General features: G+C 40.5%; 1 protein-coding gene across 1 annotated transcript in view; it reads right to left on the minus strand.

Moving 5' to 3' along the window:
• Window positions 1-17,316, minus strand: part of zfpm1 (zinc finger protein, FOG family member 1) — a 129,768-nt gene that overhangs the window by 47,226 nt on the left and 65,226 nt on the right. The window contains exons 2-3 of the mRNA XM_049574039.1: window positions 16,374-16,520; window positions 7,457-7,594 (exon numbers count right to left, since the gene is read on the minus strand). Of these exons, the coding sequence (XP_049429996.1) occupies window positions 7,457-7,594; window positions 16,374-16,520 (285 nt within the window). The remainder of the gene's footprint in view (window positions 1-7,456; window positions 7,595-16,373; window positions 16,521-17,316) is intronic.

Raw genomic sequence — 17,316 nt, forward strand, 5'->3', positions numbered from 1 at the left:
TAATGGTGGAAGATTATAAAATATCCAACACATGAATATGCTTTTCAGTTATAAAATCAAAACTTATTGCAACAAAATTTAATGAAAAAAATCCCTTGTTCCAGGTTCTAAACTGAAGGGATTTGCTGCTTTTCTTGTCTGTGTGACAAAAAAACGGGAATTTGAAGATGCCAGCTGGGGCTTTAGGAAACCAAGATGGTTATTTTCACTATTTTCTGACATTTCATAGACCAAATAATTCATCAAGAAAATAATCAGAAGATTAATTGATAACAGAAGTAATTATTGGCTTGAAAAATCTTAAGGCAAAAGATTACAGATAACAAGACCACAGGGATACGACACTTAAGAGAAATGAAAAGCTTAAGTTTAAGAAAATATTTTTTAGTATTTAAAGGAAAGTGCACAGATTCATAAGATTCATAACCTGTTGTTAAGAGTAGGGCTGCCAGTAAATTTCAGCTGTCTTTTAATCTGCCACTTGTTTTCTTGATAAACTGACAACTTGTCTTGTCGATATAATATCATAAAAAATTGAAAGTCTCTGTTATGATTTCCTAAGGATCATGTTTACCAAGTCCAGCTCTTCAAATAGCTTTTTTATCCACCTGAAATCTAAAAATTAAACATTTGCTATCACATATGACACAGATAAAGCAGCAAATTCTCACTCAAGGAATTTTTTTCTTTAAAAAAAAAAATGAATATGGTTACACTAACTAAGATATCACCATGAGACTTCCTCAGTTGATTATTTACAGTAAGACTATTATTTTTTGTATACTTTTTTTTTTTTGGAATTGTGTGTTTAAATATGTAAAAGGTGCACTGTCTCACAGTGAACTGCACAGTGAATAAAGCCAAGTTTGAATTATTTTTTCATTTTGTTGTCATATCAGGGTCAAAAGTTTTTACAGAGGGAGTTTTTTGATATCTCTTATTATCACTTTATAAATCAGAAAATACTGTCAACAGCCACAAAAGAATAATTTTTTGCCACGTTTTGAGGAATAAAATGTGATATAAATCAGGCTATGAATGATACATAAACAGATTCCTCTGTAAAAGCCTTCAGAATATAGACAGGAAGACAACTGAAAAGTCTGGTGTATTTTACTGTTATTGAAGTGAAGATTTTAAGAAAAAACTAATTTTGAGAGACAGACTTTAAACATGTTTTGTGTATATATCATGAAATTCTATACATTTTTAGAGCAAAAATAAGACACTAAAGGTGGATAGTAAAAATTTTAAACTAATAGATTTCACCAAATTGTCAATTGCTGATATGATTGTTTATATATCCAAATATGTGCTTTTTGCATAAATTTCCAGAACAGAAATCTGAACTACAAAAAATGTTGTGCATAATGTGTATTTTTCTTTTCACTGGTCTGAAAGAAGACCTACAGAAGCTGTCGTTGCAGATTCATTGTCTGTCCAGTGACTAATTAATCAGTTCATTAACTATTTGTGAGCACAAGACTGTCAAATCGCGTTCACTTTTATACTGAGTGTATAACTGTCATAAATCCACTACAGTGATCTATGACAGTTTGTGTAACACGGGGGAGGAAACCAGTCAATGAATATGTTTTTTTTTTACAGGAACATGAGCACCCTTGGGCACATGTACTGTCCTGTCCTGATGTTTCCTACATGATAATGCCATCACACACTCTCCTCTATGATTACAGTCAGCAGATCTGAACACCACCAAATCTTTCTTGTAGATTTGAAGGTTTTCCTCCATAAAGAAAGCTCTTGTACGTATATTAGCTGATTCATATTCATATATTGGCGGATGGAACACTTTGGCTGTATACTGATGGCCAGTGACAATGGATTTCTACACAGTACTGGAAGGAGAGAATGTGTGGGGACTGCCAGCCAGCCAGCGAATGACAAGGGATTACTGTGACATCCATTTGCATATCAAGAATTTTAAGCAGTGAGGGGGAAAATATCGAACCCTCCAGCCTGCAAGGTCATTCAAAAGATAGTTTTTTTTTCTTCTCTTCATAATTTATTTTGCATATCATGCAGTATGGACACACTGTAGATTAAAATGGTGGCTTTAGCATATCATGCCATCCCTGATAGGGACCAGCTCCTACCTAGACTTCTCACACCGTGCCAGCACCACACCCTCGTCAAACTGACTGAGGACACACACACACACACACACACACACACACACCCCAACGTCATCTTGATTGTTTTAAGACGAACTACACATTGGAGAAAAGAAAGTGAAAATTGCTGAAGCCTCTAATCCATTCCAAGTTTATCATCTCTTTAATTTTAATATTTTTTTCCCCATATCAATGGAAGCCACAAAGCCAATGTTTTGATAGCCGCTGTCGGCAGAAAACGGTCGAAAAAAACAGAAAAACACAAAAAGAAATGCCTCGACTATCATCTATGACTAAGGAATTTATTGAGATTGACATATAAACAACTCATTAAACACTGAGCAGGCACTGCTAAACACGTCGATTGAAAAATGTTGTGTCCAGTAATGAATTGTATTATCTTTAAGCAGGAAGGGAGAGGATGAATTAAAATGTTCTGTTGTTGTTTTTCTCTGTTTTATGTTAATATCAGTCCGTCTGAACAATAATGACTGTCACAAAGAATTATTTGAATAAATTATTTGAATAAATTAAGAGATTATTATCATAAGGTTAGAACACAAACTGTGCACGGAGAGGGAAATTAAAATTTTCATATCTAGGAATTATTGTATTTCAGTGTAAAATCACATTTCTTTACTTTTGAAATATAATTAGCAGATTATTATTCAATTAATTTACACTTTCTATATACTGCATAGAATTTACAGATAAAAGATTTGCGCATATATAAAATAAAACATTTCTCTACTAAGATACAGAACAGCTAGAAACATATGTATACAGAGAGTAGTACAAGAGGCATCATGACTTGCTACAGGTGAAGAGACAGGAAGGAGAAACAGATGTAGAAGAGATGTAGAAGTACGCTGAGAAAGATGAGTAAAAGAGAATACATTGCAAGTGAAAAAGAGGGTCACAAGCGAAATTGAAATGTGAAAATGAATGCACTGTATGACTGAAACACAAGCTTGAGAGTGTCTTCTTTAAATGAGTGAGTTTAGAGAGGCTTGGTGGCATATACAGTCAGTGTCAGAGCGACACTCAGTCACTTCTGTTACAACAAGAGGAAAGGAAGGGACACACTGTGACCATTTGCTGACCGCTGCATTGTACAGCTTGTGGTAACAGGAAAGAAAAACAACATGTTCTTCATCATTTCATGAATACAATAATATATAATAATATACAAATACTGATTTTTTTCCTTGAGTTGCCTAAGAACTGTTTCATATTGCATTCTCAAATGTGAGGAATGGATTTGATGTTTTTTCAATGTCACACATGAAAGTAAATTAAATATGTTTGAGCTTTGGACTACTGGTCAGATAAAATAAGTATTTGAATAATCACATTGAGCTCTCAGAATTTGTAATCAGCATTTTGCCACATTTATATTCATTTTTTTAAAGACATTTTTCTCTATCTTAAGGCAAGTTTGATCTGTAAGATCTTCCTCTTCCTTGCACTTGAAAATTGCTTTAAAAAAGAGAAAAATACAACATTTTTATTTGGAACCTGACAGTGTCCATGTCTCCTTTGTGCCATATAGTGACATATTTATATGTCTTGCAGTATTTCTGCCTGAATGTGCGCCCACTTGTGTGCCTCTTCATTCTGCAATATTTTCCAATTTGTTAGACTAAACAATTAATCAGTTAATGAAAAAACGGTCTGTAGGTGATGAAAATATTACTTGCTTCCTAATTTCTCCAATTATCACACACCAAAAATCATTCCTTTTTCTTATTCTATTAGCGATGACACTCGTGATTTTTCTACTTTAGAAAATTGTGAAAAATTTCCAGTGAAAATTCATACAGGATGGAGTGACTTGAAATTGCCCACTTTGTCCAAGTGACAGTTCTCACTTCAGAGATTTTCAGTGCCGTCAAACATGAAGCAAATCCTCACATTAGTACTAGGAAATTGATTATCAAATTTGCTGCTGATCAATACTTTTATTCGTTTCAATAATTGGTTGTTTCAACGCTGCTGTTACGCACTGCATGTGAATGTTAAAAGCCAGTGATAGATATCAGTGTAAGAGTGAAGTAAAAGTAAAAGTTTTTCTCTTTGCTGTAACAGACACACAAAACAACGTTTCAGTGAGGTAAGCATGTAGATTTGATTCTGTCATAAGGCTGCTCGATTATGGCAAATACAAATATCACGATTATTTTGGTGAGTATTTAGATCATGATTATTTACAACAATTACACACTGATAAAAGGCCTCTTTCCATCATCTTGTCCCCGAGATGAACTTAACATGCCACAGCCTGGCTGCGAGTGAGTATAAGGGAGGGGCGAAAGCTCACTGCTGTGAAGGAAAGGGGTGTGCTTGATATATATCACAAGACAAAACCAGAGCATCATTGTAAACTGAGTGCAGCACAATAATCATTTTTATCTCAATAGTTTTGTTTTCATAATTGTTGGAAGCCAAAAATGTAATTGAAAATAAAATTTGATTAATCGCCCAGCCCTTTTTTGTTATTAAAAAAACTTTCAAATGTTCACGAAACAAACAACGCTAGACAAAAAGAAAAAGAAGAGACCAAAAACAAATCCAACATTGCTATGCAAAGACAAAAATATGAAACAAACTATAGCACGTAACACAAGCAAGGTGTTGTGCATCATGTTTGTAGTGACATGACTGGACCAGTGGCAACCAAACCCAAACCCCATAAGATTAAAAGCTCGAAACTTGTGGTCCCAGGAGCAGGAGTGTCTAAAAGGCAACAACAGAGAGAAACGAGTGGAATGCCAACACTCCCAGAGGAGATAAAACCCTGTTTATTTCCATACCGGCTAATACACACCACTCCTCCCATCTGTTTATGGGAAATGTCTGATACATGGTGAACATTTTGTATGAACAAGAGCACATTAGCCAGTGACTCTGGTCCCACTGTGACACGCAGGACGAAGAAGAAGAAGAAAGAAGAAACAATAAAAAGAGAGAAAAAGAGGAAGAGATGTATATGCTGTTAGGGGGGATGGAGAGTGGAGAGGAGGGAGGGCTGTTAGTGGGGTTGTTAGTGGTGATGGAGAGACCAGAGGAGGAGAAGGTGGATGGATGGAGGGAGGGGGAGGGAGGAAGGGGAGGTGGAGGAGGGGGGGCTTGACGATAAGAGAAAAATTCAGACCGGTCAAAGTTTCCTTTTTGCCAATCGTGCTCCTGATAAAGACAGCGCCTGCTCCGGAGCTGATAGAGGGGCTATCTCTCTCCCTTACTCTCTCTCCCCCCCCTCCTCCCTCCCTCCCTTCCCCTCCATCCCTCTGCCTCGCTCACCCAGCAGTTAGTTTGTGAGGAGGAGAGGAAGGAGAAAAAAAACAAAAAACGAAGGGCCCTATCAGTGCAGCATCATGGTGCTACCATCAACCAGCCACTGCGCAGCAATTAATATCGCTCCAATTACTGTTAAAGGGACAAGGCTGGGACAGGACGATAATGAACACATCCTCTCTTCCCCACCATAGGAATTAAAATACACGTGCACACACACACATAAACATCCACACACTCAACGCTACGTACACACACATGCACAGACGTACATAAAACGTGCGCAGCTTGAAAAGGAAATAATGCGAGATAGTGCGGTAATCTTCTTGCATTGTTTAACTCATTGAAGACAACAGACAGAGAGAAATAAATAACCAAACAAACCTCGATAAGAGAGGAAATAAATAATAAAATTATGGCGATTTACTTGTTATCTCCTCTTAGCCGTGTGTGTGTGTGTGTGTTTTTTGTTACGACTTGAATAAATTTTCCCCTGGCCTGTCACATTCACATCTCCTACGGGGGGACAGTAGGACAACAAGACGGACCCTGAAAGACACTCGGAAGAGGCGACACAGAGGAGCATCTCCAAGACACACACATGGACACACAGACATACATGTAGGGGTGGTTAGATCCACTTAAGAGCATATTAAGAGTTGAAATGATAATCTGTTGGCTGGAGTATCCCAGTTAATACAGTCATTTTTTACTATTCTGCAGTAGACCATTTACATCTAATGGTAACACTTGGTGCTCTTTACTGAGTTATGTTGAAAGTTAGGCTGTGGAAATGGGGCTGGTGGAAAGTCCAACTTTCATGACAGAGACTCGAGTTTGTGACTGTCAAGTTTTAACAATGAATGTTTTTTTGTTTCTATTAACCTCAACAATGTTCTGTCAAGTGTTGTGTTTCTTATAGGGTAATTTGGTTCTTTTCAAACTGGATCCTTTTTCAGAGACAGACCCTTTGTTAAAGAGTAAGATCCTTTTTGTTAACCAGAAACAGCTCAGAAATTGCGATTGTCAAACAAACCAGACTTCATTTAAATAAACAGCAACTTTATCAGAATAAAACACACACTTCATTCAAAGGCGACAAAAATAAAATAAAACTCATGAAAGCTGTCTTCGTTCATCTTTCACCTGTTTTAACAATCACCAATTCTGGTTTGCTTGAAATATACCCCTAATTCACCCAGTTAAATGTGAAAATATGCTGGCTCTATACAAGCTTAAATTACAGTTTATTTACATGGAGTCTGGTTTGTTTGAATACGACACATTTTGGGCTGTTTCTGGTTAAACAATAACAATCTTACTCTGTGACAGAATGGTTGACCTCTCTAGGGATCCCTCCTGTACTGTTGTCAGACACTTTAAATAACAATCTGAGCCTGTCAGTGGCAAAAACAAGCACTTCTGGTGGACGTAAATTGACAATGCTCAATTGCCCCACAGGGATTACATTACAGCCTGTTTCACCACTGCAGTCTCACTCAATTCTGGACCAGTTTCTTAGAATATCGTTTATCTTATTGGTCATTTCACACAAATATGGAGAAATAGGGTACAGGTTGGAAAATATTTAACTTATCCTTTAACCATGACCATATCTTAATAAGGCCATGCTGTGTGCAGATATTTTAAAAATACATAGCTTTAAAATGCTGCTTTTAATGTCACAACACTGACTGATGGCAGTCTAGTGGCTTTGACAAGAGCATAGTCGAGAACTGAAGCTGTTGACAGCTTCCCTGTCAGAAAGGGCTGCCTAATGGCAAGGTGAAGTGGTGAAAAAACTTCAAAAGATCCGAACTATCCCTTTAACACAGAATGAGAACACCACCTGATCAGTGCTTCCTGTACAGATACAAAGACCTAAACTTTTCCACAACCTTCGAGTAAATGCTTATATTAGAATAAATTCAGTTCTCTTGTTTCGCATCAGTACAATTGTTTTGGTTGGTTCCAAATACCGAATAACATATTTACTTGCTGTAAGGAGCCCCTGTGAGTGCACTGACCTGGACCCCTCCAGTGTAACGCCTCCTCCTCTTCCTCCCCTTCTTTTTCCTCCTCCCCACCGCTGTGTGCCGGACCTTGCTCCTCCCCATCTTCATCTTCATCATCAGGGCCTCCTCGAGAGTCCTGCGTCCTGGGCTCTGGATGCACAACACAAACAGACACATTTAAATACATTCAAACATACTACTAACTCCTGGCAGCTTCTATCCCAAACTTTAATATCAGCCTCCAAAAACTCTCTGAAACCTGTGTGTACATCAAAACGTGTGTGTATATGCGTCTGTGTATGTGTGTGCGTCTGGGCAGTGGCTGTTCCTGTCTGTTGATCAAAGGTGGCGGTGGAATGACTCCCTGAGCTGTGTAACACAACACCTCACCACGCAGAGATGGACCCTTTGATTCTCATTGCAACTCTGGAGAATCAAAGACTCATCAAAACCAACATCTTCACTCCCTACCTTTAGTTTTGTCTCTTGTTTGTCTCCTTCTATCTGTCTTCCACCAGTTTATCACTCTCTCTTCATCACTGCCCAACATCCTTCTCTCTCTTTGCTGTAGGTAGGTCTCGTCTTCTCAGTCTTTCTGTTCTGCTCTATCTTTCCATCTCCTCCCCCTTCCTCCCCTCGGCCTGTCACCTTCAGCGGAGACTGAGGCTGCCTGTGTTCCTCTAATCAGCATTGATATCCCTGCCATTGATCAAGCTGATTACAGAGCCTCCTGCTCGCTGATCAAAGAGATCTGTGTGTGCTTCTGCACGTGGCTGGACCTGTGTGTGTGTGTCACTGTGTGTGAATCTGAATGTCTGGATGTGTTTATCCTGCATGCACATCTGAGAACCCTGAACTTTGCCTGTGCAGCTGGTATCAGCCGGTTCATCACGCTGCTGGTTCCCTCCCTATTAGCGGGACTCATGATTAGTTAGATTAGATTAATAGTTACATCACTGCACCTCATGCAATCTGAGCTGAAGATCTGTCTCTTCTTGTTCTCTGGTCTTGCATCATCATCAGGCCAAAGGTTAGGGTGAGTCAAAAACAGAATGCATTTCACTACTGCATGTCACTAATAATTTTCACTGTAGTTACGGCAAAATAAAGTGACCCAGATCTTAAGGGTTGACATATCAGTTGATACACGAGGGAACTATTTTTAAAAATTGGAAAGTGTTTGAAACTTTCACACATTTAATTCTATAACAGGTTGCAATTAGGCCATGCAGAGAGTGTTGTGTAATGAATTTCATGATTAAAAGTAACCTTCCCAAACATAGGCTGCCCCCTAAAAGTCAAAGATTCAACTCATCAGTTGGAGACCCATCAGTCAACTGAGATGCTTCAAGTCCAGCAGCCGTTTTATTTGTTGTCAGTCAGTAGCCCCTTTTACATTGCCATTCCACAGCCACTCAGGGCGGGTATGTCACACTGTTATCCCATCTGGCCATTCCTCATAAAAGGTATAATCGAAGAATGGGGGGACAGAGTTGTCTCACCTTTTAGCTTGCAGTGGAGGTAGTAACAGCGCTGAATCAACTTTTTTGTAAAAGGGACAGTCAGCAGGATGGGACCATAGACAGCATGGGTGTGACCATTTGACAACATGTCATGTGTGCAACAAACAACAAACTGCATGGAGATTTAAAAAGCAGCTAGCAGCAGTTAGCAGCAAACTCAAAAGGAAGAACAGTGGCCGAAAATGTCTGCAAATAGAGAAAACAATGAGGTCCGAGAGCTCCTTTCCCTCCAAGCAGAAGATGAGGTCAACTGCCATATAACAGGGATGGTAAATGATTATTATTGCCATCGTTATTCTTTACAAGCGCTGCCGACTTGTATGTTATATGTCACACCTCAGGCCAACGCTGTTGTGTTACATGTCATGCCCTTCACCTCTTTTGATTCTGCTATGCCAGCACGCTGCCTAAAATCACACATTGGGGCAGCATGATGCCACCTTTGTTTGGTTCTGTGTAAAAATGCAAAGGTGGCGTTGAGAAGGGACTTTGTCATGGCCCTATAGCGCAAGCTCTGCGTAAAAACAGAGTCAAATGCAAGTCAACCCGGCTGCTCAGTAACCATGTCTGCAAACAGTACAGGCAGCTGCGGACACAGACCCTGGGTGAGTCCAGTGAGACAGAGGCAACTGCCCAGAGGAAGAGAGGCCTTTGCCCAGTCATTTTGAAAGATAACATCATCTTCTGCTTCCGTATAGCAAGTGGTAAATTTACAGTTCACAGCAACTCAGTACAATACAGTCTCTGGGTTTTGTCTGATATGTAGCGCCGGAAATTTTTTTTTTTGCAAATTTCTGATCTGTTGATAGTCTAGTTAGCACGCTATAACTTGGGGGGTTAACTTGACTCATTTACTATATTATATGAATGCTGCAGCAACCCTGCACGTCCCACTGAACCCACCTATTACACCTACTGGCAGTGATGCTAATAACACCACTCACCAAATGGCATGTATATTTACGTTACCATTCTTGTTTTACATAAGTTAGATTTTGGTAAAATTCTGCAGTATAATGATGTTATATTTCACATTAAGTTGGTAAAAGTACATAAAGGCAACCTTAACCCACTTGTGGGTGGTCCACCTGATCAAAAACCATGGATTGGATAGTATTGGTGTATATGCTGACTCACAAGCACAGAAACTCAGAAGATATCTTTGAGGAAGAAAGAATTGTCTCCTTTACAGCGCTAGCTGTTTTTCTACTGTAAAATGTCCAGCTAGGTACTTATCTTTGTCAGAATTCTCTGACAAATTTTTTTTAAGGGATCCTTTTCAAAAATGTTTGCGTTTATGTAAAAAATTAATATCAACCAACATGAGTACCCATGGCTGCAGAAAATTTCTGGTTTGGGTAACATTTCTTCTGTGCTTTGTCCAAAAGGTCCCTCCCCTCCTCCTCTTCCTAACTTTTGCCCTTCTCTTCACTTCCTCCTTCCCAGCTCTGTCCTCTCTCGTCCTGTTTCATGCTCTCTCTCCCCTTCCCCAAATCCCACCCCGTCTTCAGCTTCCACCCCGATAACACCTCAGCTGTCTGCACAAAGGCCGTGTTTACCCTTGCATTCCCGCTCCGATAAACAGCGATAGCGCCCAATCGATACCAGCCATAAACGCCCCACGACCACGTGATGCCCTCACACTCCGCCGTTATTAATGTAACAGTTAAGAGATTGCATCTGCATCGTCAAATAAATCAACAAACACACACACACACACACACACACATACACACACACACACAAAGAGTAGCAGATGTATACACACACACACACACACACACACCATCCATCTTCACGTCACGTCCACCTTTCAACCTCATCTTCATGCAAACACTCATACACAGCGACATACTGTATACACACTAAAGCAAGCAGACCTACACACACACACACATGCGCACACACACACACACACACACACACACACACACACACACACACACACACACCACATACACCTCCCCCCCTGCCTAAACAGTGCCATTATTTTCAGCTATAAATCACATTGAATGGCACATTGATTTTATCCTGCAGGGGCTGAAGCGAGGGAGGGGAGCTGGAGACACAGTTATTGCGTTTAATATTATCAATATTATCTCCCATATCATCTCAGACATGGAGGCAGGTATCAGGAGGAGTCGACAGACACTTTTCTGCCAAACCCCCCTCCTCCCTCTCCCTCTGTCTCCCACCTTCCCTCCCCCCCTATAGCGAGACAGTCTCCATCAATCTGATAAGCTGAACTTCCCCTGTCACACCTGCAGGGCAAAGTCACCCAACAATCTTGCCTTCTTCTACAACTTCTACAACCCTCTATACGTTTCTGTCTTTCTTCTTTGTGATTTTAACGCTGCGTCTTGTCTTCTGCATTTTTTCATTTCGTCTGTTCCCTGACATTTCAGGTTCAGCATACTGTATGCCTGTGTTGGTCAGTTTGGTGGCACAGATTAAGCTAAAAAGGAAATGGACAAAACTAAGGTATGGAGCATTCCACTTTGTACACACTGGTTGGAGCAAGCAGCATGTGGGTAGCAGCTGCAGTCGTATGTCAGTATCTACACTGCGTCCATACAGCCAAAGTACTGCTGCACACTGACAAGCAATTTGGCAAACCTTACCATCCAACACAAAATTAATGTAGTCATGTACGTACAGTTAGTCAGAAGAGATTTAAGCAGAAGCATAAAATACACGTAGGGTCATACAAAAAGCAGGCGTAAAGAACAAGGTTTTTACACATATTGATTTATAAAAAAAAAAAAAAGCGTCTGTTCTGTGAGATGCCCATGTGACGGCTGACTGAAAAACATGACTGACACAGATGTAGACAGGTAGTTCACATAACAACCTATTACACCTACAAGTAGTGTTGGCAATGATACTGCGATGGTTGGACCTTATCACAATATCCAAGAGAATATTTTTTCCATTACTGTGGGATATTATGATCAGGGGTGGAGCCAGACATTGGAAAAATTTGCGCTCAGCCCAAACCTTGGGGGCTTTCCCATTTATGGCATTATTTTTCTATCTATTGGAGATAATATATTGCCTAAAATTCTGTCTACTTTTAAGTTACATAACATAGGCAGGGTAGGAATTTGGCTTATTTACTGTATTACCTGAACATCACTGTCTCCTGCTGAGAAAAGGAATGAATAGTCGAACATCCATATTTTTAAATTATATAACACAGGTGGGTTAGGATTGAGGCATAAACAGCATTACTAATCTTGAAACCTACTTTTGTTATACTGTGCTGGAGTTCACAGAATGAATGTTGAGCAGACAAATCTGCAACATTTAAATCTATGCAATAATAATTAGGGCTGCTCTCAGTAATTGCAAAAAACGGATGTTTTGATATAGTTGTACCACACTCACTTCTCCGTTTCTGGGGTCTTTGTTGACCGTGAAGGTATACAAGAAAAACAGTTTTCTCACGATTTCAGCATAACATGAGGTGAGTCATTGGTATACAAATGATCATTTTGGGGGTGAAGCATTGCTTTAACAAATAGAGTTATGGATAGTTATGAATTCTTTGTCTGAGGAGGGCTTTGGATTCTTTTCAGGGAGAAAAAGTATCATATGTCCGTAAGCTACTGATACAAATATAATTTTGGCTAATTCTGGCATATATATACTGCATCCTTTAACAATTCACACTGTCCCCGTTAAATAACAATAAAATAAATACTTGAATTATTACAAACATGTTAGCCCCTGCCCCAAACCTGTTGGACGGGGGGCACCAGAATTTCTAGCCTCACCCCTGCACTCTAGTACCCTGGAAATCCAGAGTTCTCACGAGAGCACAGTTTGAATTTGCTCAGCGAGTCACTCTGGCAATCAGTAATGATGCTCATTACCCATGCCGTTGGAGCCAAGGTGCACCAATCACATCGGTGTATCTGATATAGGCGGGCCAGAGGTGAGCTAAACAGATGACGACAGCGTTGTGACGACGAAGTCTGGAATCAGTCAGTAAACACTGCAAGATGGCTACGGATGAACACCAGTTGTTAGACTTGGCTTTTTCTCTAAAAGAGGAACAGAAGATGGCGCTCGAATCTTTCCTTAACAAGAAGGACGTTTTTGCTGTTTTGCCGACGGGATATGGCTAGAGTCTAATCTACCAGTTAGCTCCACTGGTAGCGCTCTGGATACGTCAGGATAGTGTTATCCAATTGCGTGCAGTGACATTTACAAATGGATGCTTGGTGCCGCCCCTCGAGTTGGGCCATTTGCATTACTCATAGCCAGACCCTAAATCTTTCTAGATGTGGGTCTGGATTTCCAGGCTAGCACTCTAGAGCGGAAACTATTACATCAGTTGATTGCTTTTGTGCTGATGGTTTTCTCAGTACAAAGTCAGAAAAAATGAAAAACACCAAGAGCCCAGGGTGAACCACATTAATTTTCAAGTCTGAAAAAAAATGGTTACCACTGGGGTGCCTATGTGGCTAAGCTCTTAAAGCACCGACCATGAAGCACAACATCCCTGGTCTGAATCCGTCCACGGACCTTTGTTGCAACTCTCCCTCTCACTATCACCCCCATTGCATGTCTCAACTGTGTGTAACAAAAGAATGAATACACCCCCAAAAGGAAAATCACAATATCCCAGAGCCAAAAGTCACATTCTCGAATTGTTCATTTTGTCCAACAAACAGTTAAAACACACACCTGTTAAATTTTCAATGACATGAAACAGAAAAAGCAGCAAATTTTTTACACTGGAGAAACTAAAATGAACAACTGTTTTTTTTTTTACCCTTATCATTTATGTAAACATTTGCTCAGGTATTAGAATTTTTTTCATGAAATGTTCACCAATCATTTCAGCACTGCTGCATGCATACAGTCAGTAACTGTCCATCATAACGATACCAGAAGAGATTACCTCCTCTGCCATTTGTCTCTCAATGCATCACACAAACTTCCTCTATGATCAGATTCTCATGAAAAAAACAAAACTGTCAGTTCACAAAAAGCATTCTGATTGGTCCAAATGAGGGCAGGACAATTAGAGGTCAAAAGGAGGTAACATACTGACTAATCAGGCCAGAAGTGGATTTTATCAGGTTTCCTGTGATGTATAAGTGCGATTGCCTTGTTATGAAAAAAGGACTTTTGCTTGTTTCGGCTGGTTGCTGCAACTGTAGAGCAATTCTGAGAAGAGAGGAGAGAGAAAAAAAAACACCACAACAGAGAGAGAGACCTACTGAACAGATGCTCAAGTCTTCTTCAGGAAAGTTGTGTGCATGGGCATGTGTGTGTGTCGATTCATTGTATCAGCAGTAATATACTGGCTTTCTCTGGGTGTGATGGAGAGAACAGAGTGCTTGGTCCTGTTACTGGTAGAATGCGTTTTTTCCCTAAAGTTATCAAGGGTGGTTATCGCCTGTGTGTGTGTGTGTGTGTGTGTGTGTGTGTATATGCGTGTGTGTGTGTGTGTCTTTCTCTCTCTCTCTTCCAGATGGTGGATAAGAGGCCTTGCCTTTATTAGCCAGCTCTGGCCAGATAAAGACCTGGTATTGATCCCAGGTTGAAAGAGCAGGTTCGTCAAACATGGCTGATTTACAGAGAACTGATAATGGCAGCGCTGGGCAACCGAGGAACCCCAGAGAAGAGAGAGAGAGGAGTAAATCAACAGTGTGATGGGGAGGGTGGTGTGTATGTGTGTTGGGAGGAGGGGGGGCTAAAGGCTAACACACACATGCACACAAATAAAGAAACAAAGACGCCAAGTCAGTTTGCTATCGACAGATAAACTTGCTCACATGTGCAGTCTACCTGAGTTCTCTCATCTTCCTCTATCTAATACACACATAGCCCACTCCTCACCTCAAACACACACAGTCTCTCTCTCTCTTACACACACACACACACACACACACACACACACACACACACACACACAGCTAATCTCTAATCTTGTCTCGATTAGCACCTGACAGAATTTCCATGGGTTTATCAAACCAAGCCAACCAACAGACGCTTATCACTTCCAGCCCCAAAATTTCACAAGAGCAAGAATTTTTGAGATTAAAAAACACAGCTAGTGAAATCTTGAATAAGTCAAAAGAATATGACTGAAAACTCTGCTATCACACGGTACAAGGGGGAGGCTCGGGATAAGAGGTGCATGAAGGGGAGGGGGGGCAGATTCGCTGAAGCCAAGATTGAACCTAGAGAATATTTTTTATTATTAGTTTAGGCACAATAGAGTTAAAAGAGTGATACGTGTGGAAAGCTGCAACCTCAAAATGGTTCTGCAGTGTTTTTTTTGATTGTCAGTGGGTGACGTTAACGGCCTCCTGACAGAAAACAGGTTCATGTCTGTTGATGAAAGAAAAGACTTTGAGTCTTGATGAGGAGATAAATCTGCTAATAACCACTAATAACTGCCAGTAAACTAGATATCTGGATTATCATTCATGAAGAGGTACATGCTGTCAGTGCATTTCTACCAGTTTAGTGAGTGTGGTAGTCTAATAATGAAAACACAAAAAAACAAGGGTGGTGTGATTGTGAGCACACAGCAGATGTGTTAACCACACACTGTCAAAAGTACGGGACTATTTCCTTGACAGTGAAAACTTCTCCCATTTAAAGGAGCAATAAGTGAAATTCATCATTTCTAGATTGAAGGAATTAAAAAATTGCTATGTGAAGAACTAGAGATGTAATTTCATCTGGAGTATAGCATGACCTCACACACCCTCTCTCTGTGTTGATCTCCAGCCCATTGTTTACAAGCCAGTCCGGCTGCGCGTTCATGTGAATCCCCCCCCCCCCCCCCTCCTCCTCCTCTTGGAGTCCTTGGCCCTCCCTCCCTATAAAAGGCTACAGCCAGTGAGCAATGGCAGCGCATATTTTCGAAATGAAATGGCAGAGAGCGGAACGTCCACCTGAAGACGACCAGGATCTAACATTACCTCTAAAGAAACAACGGTTGTTGGCGAAGAAGTTGTCGGATAAAGAAAGGGACAGAACTCGGATTAACATTGGCCTTGCATTTCCAAGGTGGAGAGCACTGCAAGAGCTAAAGGGGCTACGGTCTGACTCGGAGCTAGCTCTTCTTCTCCTGGACAGGTACAACATAAATGTTACAGTAACGCTAGGGACATGTCCCTATGTCGATTCAATTAAATTTAATGTTACAATGTGTTGGAGAGCAGAGGTAGAGGGAGGAGTGGCTCATGACACACTTTGTTTTGCTCTACAGGCAGTGCACAACAACGAACCTAGCGGTGAAACGATTTCGCTTATTGCCTCTTTAAGGTCTGTGGAATATGTAGTAGACGTACAGCTTTTTTTAAAAATTGACCCCTGTGCTAATATGCTCTGTTGTAGATTTTTTTCACTTCTACATCAGGCTTTATCTGTCTTCTCACCTTCATTGTACAGCGATGTGTATGGCGGGGGGCTGGAGCTGTCCCCCTCTGCTGAATCATCTGGGTCCGAGGCTCCTCCCTCCTCTCCTGATAGGCTAAGGTTGTCCGGTGTGTTTTCCTCGTCGCCGTCGACATCCCCGAGGGAACCTGCAAGAGGAAGAGGAGGGAAAATTACCAACTGAATCTAGTCAAGTCCAATGTGTTTGTTCCCTGTTGGGTCTTTTGAGATACCTTTCATATTTGAAGAACTAGACCTGATTCTTACGGAATTTCAGAAAAAGAAGACAAAAAGCCATCCGGATGGATGAAGACACTTCAAGCATTAAACATATTTATTATTAATTATTTAAATGACAGCAGCAGAAAATTACAAATGTAAAAAATAACAAGAGATGGAGCAATGTCATCATTGCAGTCAGAGGTCTTTAGTGGGAGCCCAAATATCCACAGACTACTCCATTAGCCTCCAAAACAAACGGTCCTGTTGATGTGAACAAGTAAAAACAATGAATAAAGCAGTTATACATTACAATGAGTGTTTCTCCTACAACACTGCTTGGCTCGTTGCAGTAGGGCCGCTAGCCCAGAACCTGCTAATGTGAGCTCACAATTATTTCTTTGAAAACTGACGTTCAGGAGGCTTTTACCAGTAGCTTAATTATCCACAGAGGTCTCTTCCTCTCTAAAACAAATGGGCCTGGTAATTAAAGCCTAAATAAACACTGAATAAAGCAATTTCATTTTAAAAATGAGTGTTTCTGCAACACCATTCCACATGGCGGGGGCTTCAGCAGGGTTACTGCTAATGTTTGTACACCATATTTCTCTGATAACTTCCAGACGTCCATGAAGTGTTTACCAGGAGCTGAAATATTCACAGAGGTCTCTTCCTCTCAAAAACAAATGCACCCAGTGATTTAAACCGGTAAAAGCACTGTATGCT

Source organism: Epinephelus fuscoguttatus, linkage group LG4 (assembly GCF_011397635.1).
Source record: "Epinephelus fuscoguttatus linkage group LG4, E.fuscoguttatus.final_Chr_v1".
NCBI lineage: Eukaryota > Metazoa > Chordata > Actinopteri > Perciformes > Serranidae > Epinephelus > Epinephelus fuscoguttatus.